This window comes from Hirundo rustica, chromosome 4 (genome assembly GCF_015227805.2).
Source record: "Hirundo rustica isolate bHirRus1 chromosome 4, bHirRus1.pri.v3, whole genome shotgun sequence".
NCBI classification, from domain to species: Eukaryota; Metazoa; Chordata; class Aves; order Passeriformes; family Hirundinidae; genus Hirundo; species Hirundo rustica.
The window spans coordinates 59556236-59568797 of NC_053453.1; the positions used below are offsets into that span (position 1 = coordinate 59556236).

At 37.5% G+C, this 12562-nt stretch overlaps 1 protein-coding gene across 9 annotated transcripts in view; it reads left to right on the plus strand.

Annotated features, from left to right (window-relative positions):
• Window positions 1-12562, plus strand: part of LOC120752454 (protein bicaudal D homolog 1) — a 282990-nt gene that overhangs the window by 161473 nt on the left and 108955 nt on the right. For 3 of the 9 annotated variants that reach the window (XM_040063504.2, XM_040063506.2, XM_040063509.2), the window contains one exon: window positions 274-498. The exons of 1 other annotated variant lie outside the window; for it this stretch is intronic. In XM_040063504.2, coding sequence (XP_039919438.1) covers window positions 274-361 — 88 coding nt within the window. In that variant the 3' untranslated portion in view covers window positions 362-498. Of the gene's footprint in view, window positions 1-273; window positions 6025-12562 lie in introns of those variants that run through there. 5 more of the 9 variants (XM_040063505.2, XM_040063507.2, XM_040063513.2 and 2 more) reach the window with 3 other exon arrangements.

A 12562-nucleotide genomic window follows, 5' to 3' on the forward strand; every position in this document is an offset into this window, starting at 1 on the left:
ATTTTTCCACACAGTCTTTGTCATCCCCGCATGCAAACAGCAGCTGTGTGCAGGAACTAGAAGTGGGATATCTGGACCACCTTACAAATGGATCCAGATGTCACTGTCTTGCTGTGCACTGAGAACTTTCTTTATGTGCATCTGAGGATATGGCTTTAGAGATGAGGCTTCACCCTCTTTTAAAGTTCATTTCCAGCCCTGTACTGTTTACGTGCTTGTAAAAAGTTTGCCTTGTATTTTAAGTACTTTTTCTCTCTTCTTTTTAATTTTCAGTCCTAGTGCTCTTCCAGAAGAGCAGCCACATTCCAGCTCTCAGTGTGCCCCTCTCAACTGTCTCTCTAAGCCTCCTCCTTACCCCTAATCTTCATATGCAACGTAAGAGAAAATGCAAACAGAGTGGAGCTCATGCAACAAAGGTTGGGGTTGTTCCCAGCAAGCGGGTAGACAATCCTGCCTTGTTGCTGCATTGGCAAGTCTGGATTCATATCCCCTGCTCTGGCAACTGAGGGAAGGTTGAGAAGAAGAACACAAAGCACAGAGCCCAACCTATCGAGAAGACTTTTTATGGTTCCTCTGATTGTACTCAAACTGTGCTGTCACAACAGAAGTGTAGTGAAATTTAACATCTCGACAGAAATGTTCCTCCCAGCTGCTTGGCTTTACCTCTGAAATGATGAGAGACTTAAGCCAATGTTAAAAATATATGTTACAAATCTCCTACCCTCACATCCTCTAAGTTCAGCCATAGGAACCAGTTCAAATTTCCTTTTGTCTTCAAGGGTGTGATATTTATTTCTTTCTTTATTTGCACCAGAATTTTGTGTTTATAAAATACAGTCTCCTTTTTTTTTTTTTTTTTTTTTTTTTTTTTTTTTTTTTTTTGTGAGAGTTGTATTTAACTAATTTAATTTTTTAATCCAAGCAGAAATAGCTTCAGTGAAGAATGACTGTGTTAATATTAAAAAAAGGCTTGTTGCATTGGCCAGCATATGGCCGATTTTTATTGCACAAAAATGTTGGAAATGGGTTGAATTGGAATGTTAACAGTGACTGTATATTTTGCTGCTGCACTGATATTGTTTATGCACTTGGTTTTTTAATTCCTATTATACTAGCTTCTGGTTTTGTTCTAGCTCTTCACTGAAAGATAATTATTAAGCCTAAGAAGGAGATGAAAGGATAATGTACTGATTTGTTTTCAGTTGTTTGCTTGCATTGTAATTATACTTCTTGCATCATGAATTGGTGCTGTTTTTTGGGATTACTTTCTATTTGGTATCTGAGAAAGAAAATCTAAAATAAGTGAAATGCTGCGTGCTAATTGAAAACATTCTTTCCTCCCACTCCCATATTCAGGATCCTAGCTCGAGGCCTTACCAGGAAAGGCTAGCTTGAATGGGGAAGTCGTGTGCATTTCCTGTGAAGTGTTCTGTGGTGAAAGAACTCACGCAGGTAGGGTTGATGGTGTAGATCAAAGTCAGCAGGACTTTACTGCAGTGCATTTTTTCCTTGCCAAAAATCAACAGACACAGAACCTTAGCTCATGTCAGTTTATGACAAATACTCAGGTGATCAACACTACGCAGACTCTATCGCAACAGTGCACAGTGTTCCTAGTTAAAGATTCTTTCCTGTAAAAGCTGAGTAAGCCTGTTCTTCTTAAAGGCAGTGAGTTTCAGAACAAAATCAAGCATAGAGGAATTTATTTTGCACAGTACCTGGCAGCAAGGCAAGTGGCTAAGCAGAGGGTTATGGTTTAGCACGTATGTGTTTCCTGTCTTGTCAGCTAGAGAAAAAAGTCTGCAGTGCTGCCTACTTGTTGGTACCTAGCAGGCTCCTTGTTTTGTTAGGTGGCCTTAATTTATTTACAGAAGAGAGACTTGGATATTTCCACATGTCTTTATTCCCTCTCTGCAGCACAGGTGTGACTGACAAGTGGGAAACACAATACAGCCTAAGGCAGCCAGGGAAAAAAAACTGCTGCAGGTGTGGCTGGAACAATTCTTTCAAATTCTGCCTGAATCTGAGAAAATGAAGTCAGTTTTTTTAGTAACAGTGCTTACCAAATGTTACAATACAGAAAACATCAGCAGAGGAAAGAATCGGTGACCACTCAGTGTGCCTAACAAATTATTACCATAGTACCAAGAACAAAGGTGCTGTAAATAGAAATATTTTATGTCATCAACAACGTCTGTCGTGTAATCTTGGCAAAGCAGCTGAGCTATTGTAACAAAACACTCAGAGATAGAGAAAATAGGAACAAACTGATACCCAGTCCTGATCAGATCAGACAGATAACACTTGGCAGTGTTTTGACTTTGGTTTCCTTGGGGATCACGTGATTCTTCTCATATACCTTTACATCACTATCCAGTATCATAATTAAACTGCCTGTTGTCTTGTCATAGAAAGGTCAAGTGAAACCTTGTTCAGCTTCATCATGATGTCTGACACTGAGTTTAGCTACTGTTTTGATTTTTTGCGAAAACCCCACACTTTTTTGTCGGAGGCAAATTCAGCTTTCAAAAAGCATCTCCAGATTCCTGACCTTGTCCGACTGGTGTTTGAATATCTGCATCCAACAGAGACAGCTACTGTACAGTGTTAATAAGAGAAGGAATTTGCATAGCACTTTGAATACAGTTACCACTGACTGCACTTGGAATAGTTTTTCCTATTTTCATATCCAAATCAAAGGCATTTTCCTAAACTTTAGTTAAGCAGTAGTTCAGTGAAATATGTTTTCTTTCTATATAATATAGATACAAATTTATTGGGGGGAAAAAGGTATTAAGACAGTTTAGAAACATATGCATGTCCGTGCGGATCAAGAGTTACGAAAGAACATTCAGTGATATAGAAGTTGTGTCCCTGTTTTATAGAAATATTTTTTTTTATTCTCTTAAGTTTTAAATTTTTAATTTCTGAGTTTTCAATTTACATTTTTTTAATATGTAATAAAATGTAATTGTTGGAAATGTGAGAGAACTAGAAACAAACTAACTTCGATGTACAAATGGTTGTAGTTATTGCATTGTAAGTTACAAAACTCTGTAGGTCCCTGGAACAACTTTTGTCAGTTAACCAGTATAAAATAAAGTAAAATACATAACTTGAACTTAAGATGAAAACTTCTTCTTTGTTATATATTGATTGATGACATAAGACTTTGCAAGAGATTTTGTAGGAAATATTTACATGCAGACAAAACCAAAAGCAAAAGCCTGGGGTTTTTTAAGGGTTGCAAAATATTACATTTTTCCCATTTAAAGTTAGTTTATGTTATGTTGATACCTATTCAGATTTTTAAGGATTAAGGAAAAATGATACATATATTTGTAATGGTTGAGAATACTATGATGTATTCTGCTTAGTAAGGAAGCAATTCAAATCCTGCTCTGACTTTTGTGTCTGAAGCACAGCTTTTGTTCTCTATGATGGCCTTGAAATTTCTTTGGATTTGAAGTAGCCTATTCAAAATAGGATCATTTAGGTCAAAACAGGAGCATTTCTGTTTGGGTTTTGTTTTCTGATATAGTGAAAAATTATTCCTTGTTCAGTGAAATGATCTGCTTGCGGAAATCCAGTTTATAGGAAATGTGTGAGGAAAAGAAGAAAATGAAAGAAATAGGAAAAAAAGAGCAAATATAAAGGGAGAAAAAGATGAAAAATAAATTGTAAAATGTAATAGTATGGAAAAATATATTTTCTATCAGTCAGAACATATATGGAGGTTTTACAGAAAGGGGACATAACTGTTTTTCATGCTAATTGTATAGAATTTTCTGCCTTCTAAGCAGAGGCAATAGTGGTATTCTTTCTGATTGATCTGATTGACGGGTTGGCATCTCTGTGCTTTCTCTATCCACATTTTTCACAGTAAATTAATGTAATCATAGCTATACAGCAGAGTTTGAGGAATGAAACTGTAATTAACGCTGCAAGTTTTAATGCCAAGTTGATTTTTTAAATTTTTATTTTAAAAACAATGGTGAAGTTGTTTAAGCTATTTATCATATTGATGTGTGTACATAGAGGAGATTATGTTATGAAATACACCCTCATTTATGGAATATGACCTCACCTATGAAGGCTGCTCACCACAATTTTGTTGGAAATACTTAAGTCAGCTCTTAGTGAAATCTGACCCAGTCCTTATCCCACTGGGAACGACACCCAGAATCCAGAACCTGATTTCAGTACCAACCTTATTGTTCATCCTGCAATGCCAAAGTCAGTAGATGTGCTGCTAGCTCCACTTACAGCTGGATTGATCATCATCATCCTCATAAGGTATAGATTACGTCAGCCTTTCTGAGGTCTGTTCCTTTCTTTGGCAGAAGATGCATATCTACCGAGGTTATGGTAAATTTCTTTATTTTGTTCCTCAGAAATCTTTGTTTGAGAATGGCATGGACTGAAGTCTTACCTTTGAAGTATGATCATTGCTATAGTTACCTCTCTAAAAATTCCAGTCATCATTTTTCTTCAGTTTTCCTTTGCTATGTGTGCAGTGAGTCTGAAAGGGATAGATACTATTCAGACTTTTTTAACCATTAAGGGGTTTTTTTAGTGTAATTAAGCATCCTGTGGAAAAGAAATGAAAAAGCAATTGCCTTCTGCCTTCAGGCACAAATACATCAAAATATGCAATGGAAAATGTGTGCATGACATTGTTAGCATCGTGTAGCTTCTCCATATCCATAACTAAGCTAGAAAATTCTTATTTCTTGTGTAATATGCATATTCCTCTTCCTAGAAGAGCAAGAGAACTATCACAGAGTCTGTATCTTTCATTTGGAGGCACACAGCTTAAATCCTTATTGGTTTTTAATCTGTTTCCTGTAGAGTTCTTGAAAATCCCCTTTGTAAAATGTAATGGCAACCAAGTGACAAAGTGACAAAAGGTAAAGGAAAAATCCAATATTTCATTACAGGAGTTAATGTGTGGGCAGACTCTGGGTGATGGAGCCTTCTGTATTTCAAAAATGTCTTTTGACAAAGCTTTCTATTTGTTTTGATTATCATGATCTATTGTAAAAGAGTGGATAAGAGTCTATGTTTTTTCTCAGTGTGAGTGATCTGAGTTTTTATTGAATATGTGGTTACTTGATTTCAAAACTATTTTGGAAAATCAGTGAACAGAAGCATTTGATAAAAGTTTCAAGTAGACTGGCTTGCTAGCTAGTTGGTGTTTTTACAGCTATGAACAAGAAATAAGAGTAATCTACCTTATTTTACTATTATTTCTCCTGTTCACAGATATGGTTATGTGGACTATGCCAGTAGCTAAATTAAGTCCATTTTATTACTTTTTGCCCTGTTGATTTTTCAGCCCCGTGATTTGACTGTTAAAGGGTTAATTAACTTGATCCTTTGTAAACAATTAAAAAAAAAAAAAAAAGAAAACCGATGTTTTGTGACTTTTGTAATCTACTGAATGTTTCCATTTGCATGATATTCTGTATTTAATGAACCATACAGATTGCTGTGTTCCTTTCAAAGGAGTTTTAGCATTGGTGGAGTTTGTGATAAACACAGATTTGTATACTGTATGTTTACTGCTGTAATAACTCAGCTACTCCTATGTTGAATTGCCATTATGTTGTCCTGCCTTCTTGGGGTTAAATGATGAAATGTTTCTAGGTGGTGAAGAATATTAAAGTATATATGTTCATTTGCTAAAGACTGAGTATTGGAAACTCTTCTCATTGCTACTTTATGCTAAAAGCAAAAAAGTTAAAATAATTCTTGTTTCCAGAAATGCATCATTTATTTTTAAAACTGAAGTAATTCTCATGTTAACTTTTCCTTGTCCTTGTAGACAATCCTAGATTAATACCTTGTGAGGGATTCATAAAGTCTGTGCTTGTACATGTGTAATATGATCATGCAGTCAAATGGTTGGGAAAAACACTCTAGTGCTGAAGAAAATAATTAAAAGAAGCCGATATACTGATTCTTACATCTTTCTGTTCCAATTAAAATTACAGTGTAATGCATAACTGTTCCAGTGAATAAACTGGTCATTTTTGTTCATTTAACACAATTATGTCTGGTCTACTTCTATTTACAACAGTTTGCAGTGCTTCGACTTGGCTTAGACTTTCATAGTTATTTAGTTCTTGGATATCAATGATTGTAAGTTTAAAGAGTATCAGAGAGGCAATTTAGAAGGGAAATCGGCATTGAAGGAAAGGGGAATCAGAATTAAAGCCAAGACGCTTCCTCTGTTTTCTGAGTTCAAGGCAGATACTAGAATAGTTTCCCCATGTAGTGTTTCCAGCAGATTTGAGTGATCTCTGAAAAGCTGCAACATCTGCATAAACTTTCAACACAAAAATGCTCTGTAAGATGCAAATTCCCATCCTCAGGGGATGTGGAAATAAAAGAGCTGAAGTCAATACAAATTTTGCTTGGGAATGCTGTCCCATACCTGCCTTTTTACAGTAAGAAATATCCTTTTCCCTTGGAGAAGAGCCATGCTCTGAAAGCCAAGAGTTGAAAATCACCCCGCACTGATCCAGGAGCTCAGCCTGGGCAAGAAGGTGGCTGCTGCAGCTCCTCCAGTGAATCTTGCTGTTCACAGGGTCCCTGAGGGGTAGAAAATGTCCAGCTTTTGGAAGTGGTTCAGAAAGATTGTGGAGGAAGGATTGCATCTTCAAGCCTGCTGTGATGTTTGGCTCAATGGGAAATGTTGGACAGCTGGGTGGATTTTTGGCTGGCTGGGGAGGTGCTTTGGATAGTAAATTGTGACAGAAATGGAGTTGAAATTTGTAGTTGAAATTGCAGAAATGCTTTGGGCAACAGTGTTCCATGATCATTTAGCAGAAGTGTGACTGCTAGAATTTTTTTACACTGGCTACTCCTCTTTTTCAATTTTGAACTAAGAGTTTCTGTGAATTGAAAAAAGAAGGGGAAAGCAGACTTCTCTTCTTCAGTGTGTTTTGAAAGCAGTTTCACATTTCCCTTGTGGGAATGCTTTGATTTCAGAGATGGCTTGAGAAACTTCTAACCCATATTGCTCCTTCCCCTTCCTCTGTGTCGTCCCTTCAGCTGGTCCTGTGCAGGGTTCTGAAAGTCAATGGTATGAGTAAGGTCACTGAAATAAACTGGGGGGAAAAAACCAACCAACTGAAAAAAAACCTCAAAAAAAAGTAACTTTTTTTTCCAAAGAAAATGTCTATGTAATTTCTGCCTTGGGAAGAACGTTTACTCCATATTCTGGAGCAGGAGGTAACTTTGGACCGTTGAACTGTTGATTTTCTGCTATGTATATGCCAGATTTTAATGGAAAAGATACTGAAGCTAAAGTTTCAGTGACTGTCACAGCAAGTCTTGGTTTCTGGATACCTCCCTTATTAAATCCTGCAGTTATACATAAACAAATACAGAGCACTTCCAGTTGTACCTAAAGGCAGCAGGAGCTGTGGTTTGACTCTCCTAACACTATAAAACATTGACAGGGTGCTGGCAAGTGAGGAATGCAGGAAAAAAATTACTCCATAAATTTGAACAACATTGAAAACTAGGTTTCATTTGACCAATAATAAGAATAGAGATTCTATTTATTAAGAGGGCCTGACAGCCACATCTTCTAGGAGCCTATGAATGACAAACATAGAAGATTTTATATGTAGAACAAGATAGAAGGGAAAGATGGAGCTAAAATAGGTAGTCATAATTATATGCATTCTGGGAAAAATTATTTGGAATAAAGCCAGTTCTCATCTATTTGTTTATGGTAAAGGCAGAGGCACAACTGTTTTCTTCACAGAATGTTTGAGCGAGTGTCTGGATGGAAGAAGAAAGTCTTAACTGCACAAAAAGTGCGATAGTTGTCAACTCAGCAGAAGCTTAATAACCCAGTTAAAAATACTGACCTTTGCAAGAAGGATTTTCTTCTTTCCTTCTCGACTAGAGTGGTGTATTAGAAAGCATCTATTTCCTTCATATTTATATATTCTCTTGTATTGTAGTGGTAGCATCCAACTTCAGGAATATGATTTCTTGGCTGCTCTTAGATTAAAAAAAAAAAAGTTAATTTATTGTAATAACAATTTATGGTTGAGAAAATACTATTTGTGAGAAAGCTCTATATGATGGGGGCAAAGAAGGACTTTCATATTGCTTAAGTGAGTTATCAGGAAACACTGGAAATAAATAATGAGGCAGTTGTATCCATTTAAATTAATTCATAGGATTTCCTACCTGTGGAGGGTTTTCATATTTCTAAGCATGGATTGTGCGTTTCAAGGAAATTGATTTTTGCTGTTCAATGCTGTCATATTGGTTGAGGTATTAAAATTGAAGCTATTTACTCAGATTGGAAATGTGATTGGAAAGTGTCATTGAGTGCAGAGCTTCCTTGAAGAGCAGATTCTGAATGCAGAAGATGCGAGCCCAATATTTGGTGACCAGTTTGTGATTCAACTTCAGCCTTGCAAACCGTAACATTAGAATGTATATAAACACACTCAATAAACATACCAACAATCCTGAAGTCCTACACTACTGAAAAAGAAATTGCTTCTGTGAAGACACCATGGCTTTCAAAGGTTTTTGTTATCTTAGACAAATGCAGAGTAATTCTTTTTATCTTCACAGCACTCTATGCATATTAATTCTTTCCCAAAACATCTTTGCAAATTGGGTGCTGTTATCTCTCACCTACAGGTAAGCAAATTAGGAGTGTGTGATTGGAAAACATCAACACTCAGTAAAGTGGTTATGTGTAATCCTCCACCTCTCCACATACCTGACCCTGCACACACTGAAATACCAACGTGGTTTTAGATATAGGTGGGAAGGTGAGTTTTTTACTCCTGTGATACATACACTGCCCCAGAGCCTGCATTGCTCAAGTGCCAGAGTTGGTTCAGAGCTCGTTTCCTGTTTCTGCAGTGCTTGGTATTAATAGAGCCTCACTATAAATAGCTGGAGTTTAACGTCCTCTTGCTGGTTTTAATTTCTGTGGACCTATGCCCTGCTTCTGTCTGTCTGCCAGGCTTGTAAACCAAAATGGCAATTTGACTCACCAGACCCAAGACAAAAATAATGCCTGAACATGGGAAAACTTTTCTTTCCCCAACAATGTTAGCTCAGTAAAATATAGATGCTCTTATTCTGGTAAAGAACATTAATTTCCTTTTAAGTGACTACAACCCATTAAAAGGGTGTTCAAAACCATGGATATAAATCTGTGACAAAGCCCAAATGAAGATTCTGGAGGTTCTGAAGTTTCAGACCCCTCATCTGTGCAGTTGTGCTTGGTTTATCTCTGCTGGAATATAAACACATGGCACATTTCAGTATGGAAAGGTACTGTCGTTTGCAGTGTATTAAGCCTTGCATAGATATACACTATAAAGGGTATAAGTAAGCTTTATTAGGGTAAAAATAAGTTTTAAAAATTAAAAGTATGAATAGAATATTTTTGGGTGGTGTTTGTGGTTTTTTTTTTGTTTGTTTGTTTGTTTTTGTTTTTTTAGATTTAGGATGAAACAGCAAGTTTAAGTGGAATACAAGCAGCATTTATATCCCTTTCAAAGTCATATAATAATAATATTTCATCCCAGAAACATCCGAGGAGTCTGTGGAATGCAGAACAGAATGGAGGAAAACAAGGGAGGAAAACTTAAGAGGAGTCTGTAAATGCAGCAGCAGCTTTGAAGTCTTTCTGTTTTAACTCACCATAAATTAAGAAGCATGTACCATATGCTTTTTTAGAATACGAAGTATCTGACAACTTGGTTTTTACAATAAGGAAAAAAAATGTTAAGGCAGTATTGCAATATTGAGACTGGTATATTTTTTTTCCAGAGCTGGAAGTTATAATTATGTTTTATGTCACAACTTGCTTTATCAGTCATGTGCTCTATCTGTGTTGATTTGCTAAGCACAGAACCAAAACATTTTGCTTTGCTGTTTAGGTAAGCATTCACAGGGGGACAATGGTTAATATTTAATGTATCCAGCACCTTAGCAGTACATGACTCTTCAATTAAAACACCTTTCCCATGGAGGGAGTTGGGGTTGTTCAGCCTGGAGGAGAGAAGGCTTCAAGGAAATCCTAGAGCATCTTCCCACTAAACCCCACTAAAGTGTCTCAAATTACCATGTCCTCTTTTTCTTTTTTTTTTTTTTTTCCCCGAGGCTGCTGATTGTCACTACAGAATAAAAGATGAAACAGAAGAGTAGAACATTTTCTCGAGCATAGCTTGCTTTCTCTCTCCTTTCTGCTAACATGACCTTATGGAAGTTTGTTTTCACCTGTAATTGATGCAAATCAAAGCTAAGCACTGTTGCTAATGGTATCTGAATGGATCAATTGGATAGCAAGAGACATTGCATTAATCTGTGGTGATGATAATGAAAAATATTCCAACTTTTAAAAGCAATCAGTCTCTGTTAAATGAGTGCTGTTCTGCAAGACTTATCTAACAAAACTGATTAGGGTTCCAATTGCTAAGCAGCAATCCTTCAGTAAAACTAAGGGTTGTGTTTGATACCTTTATTTCAATGTATTTTCAGTAAATTCCAAGAATTTGCTTCCAATAGACCAAATGCTTCTGTGCTGCAAACAGAGGGGTGATACAAAATTACCAAGGCAATATGTAGCCAGGATGTTTCTTCCTTTAATTATCACACTGTTGTTCTTGCAAGCTAAATGTTAGCACCCATCTGTGTGATAGAGGGAGAAACCCTGGCTCCAAGGGGATGTAAATAGGATTCTTTATTACAGTAGCTGGAAGTGGACAAAACCTGCTGCTGGATTGTCCCCATCATTATCTTCAATGGGGTGCAGAATGACAGCAGGGAGAAAGAGATTAAATACAGTATTGTTCCCTCTTACACAGTCAAGCAAGGCAGAACAGAGATTTGTATTATGTGATATTAGAAGTATTGTTTGGAAGAAAGAAACCTGCCATGGATTTTCTTCTGAGGGCTATCTACTCATCCAGTTTTGTTCCAGCAGCTAATACTTGAGATTTACCTGACCCCTCTTAGATTGCTTGTCGTGGGTTACTTCTGATGTTTGTCTCCAATTTCTGCCGTTGACCCTTCAGCTCCTTCCTAAGATATGGCAGTAAGTAACAAAATAGCTCCAAGTGCATTTTTTGGTGGAAACCAGCAAAATGCCGCACAGTGGGGCTCCCCACCCTGCTCTGACACACACACTGAGTGCTGTACATGGAACAAGCATCAGGCCTGAGCCCCTCTCCTCTTTGTAAGCCATTCCCCAGGCTAGAGAAGCAGAGCCTGCAGCCTCAGGCTGAATGTCACATTTATGTCGTTGAGTGCTGGGTCCTGTGTTTGCCTGCATCACGATTTGAGGGAGGTTGAGTATCTGCCTCAGCCTGCTGCTATTGGAAGAGACTCTTCTGGAATGTGCACGAGGGTCTGAGATGAGTGAAATTCTTCTCTAATTAGTATCCTACTCAATCTTTTGCTCTACCGGTTCTTGTTCTTCATTATACTTCCCTTCTGGCAGAACTGGTTTGTGGCTTAAATGCAGTTCACAGAGGATTCAAACTGTTTTGATGAGTTATACAATAACTTAGGCAGGACTTGGCTTGGTTACCTATGTATTTACTATGGATTTTCTATGTTATATCCTACATTCTAATTCAGTTTGGGGGTTTTGGGGGTTTTTTTTTTGAGTTTCATGCAGAAACAGAAAGGCAGCTTTCTCTCAGACCTCTGACAAGGTACTGTCTAAATCAGTTTGAAATGAACTGTAAACAAGTTGATGTTTTTAAAGTTTAGGACCTCTTGTAAATGTTCTTGTGTTAGGTGCTGAGTTCATGTGTCTTCTTTCTCAGGGTCCTGTGGATTAATGCTCTGAAAATATGTTACTACACAGATTTTCTGTAGGGTACAGGACAAGACAGTACTCAGAGAAAACAAAGCTAGATGCCTTGAACTGAATCATGGAACAGATTTATAGTGCAACTATGGAGAAAGCAAAGTTAAATTCCAGCAGAAATAATAAATCTTGACCAGTGGCAACAACAGAAATTGTCTCACTCAAGGAGTTAGTAAAAATCAAGTCTTCTGAAGGTTGCTTCCATTAGTAAAAGGTTAATCCAAAGAGGTTTACTGGAGGAACAATTTTTTACATGCAAAGTGATGCATTTGTTTTCTCACAAACTAAACAAAGATTGCCTATAAAGTCCTGTTTCCCTGAACGCTTTGGGTCTCCAGCATCACGAGATGAATTCTTCCAAGACTTTCACGCACCAGAAGAGCTCTTTCAACTTCTTGAGGCTGTCTTGCCAGCTGTCCTTGCTCTCCTTCTCCACCTCTGTGTGCTTCTGCAGGGTTCCTGTTGTTCCTCCCACATGCAAATAGGGTAGAGTTAAATCGAGTCCCCACCACTGCTTTTCTCACCACTCCCCCAAAAGCCTTGGAGTTGGATGGCCCAGCTATTGCCCATGCCATGGGTTGGCTGTGGCTTGCTGGTGACTGGAGGGGTCTGTAATTCCTCCTGCACTTTTCCTGGGGTGGGAGATGTGCTGTGAGGCTCTTAGCCAAGCAGTGCCATTTTCTAACCTTG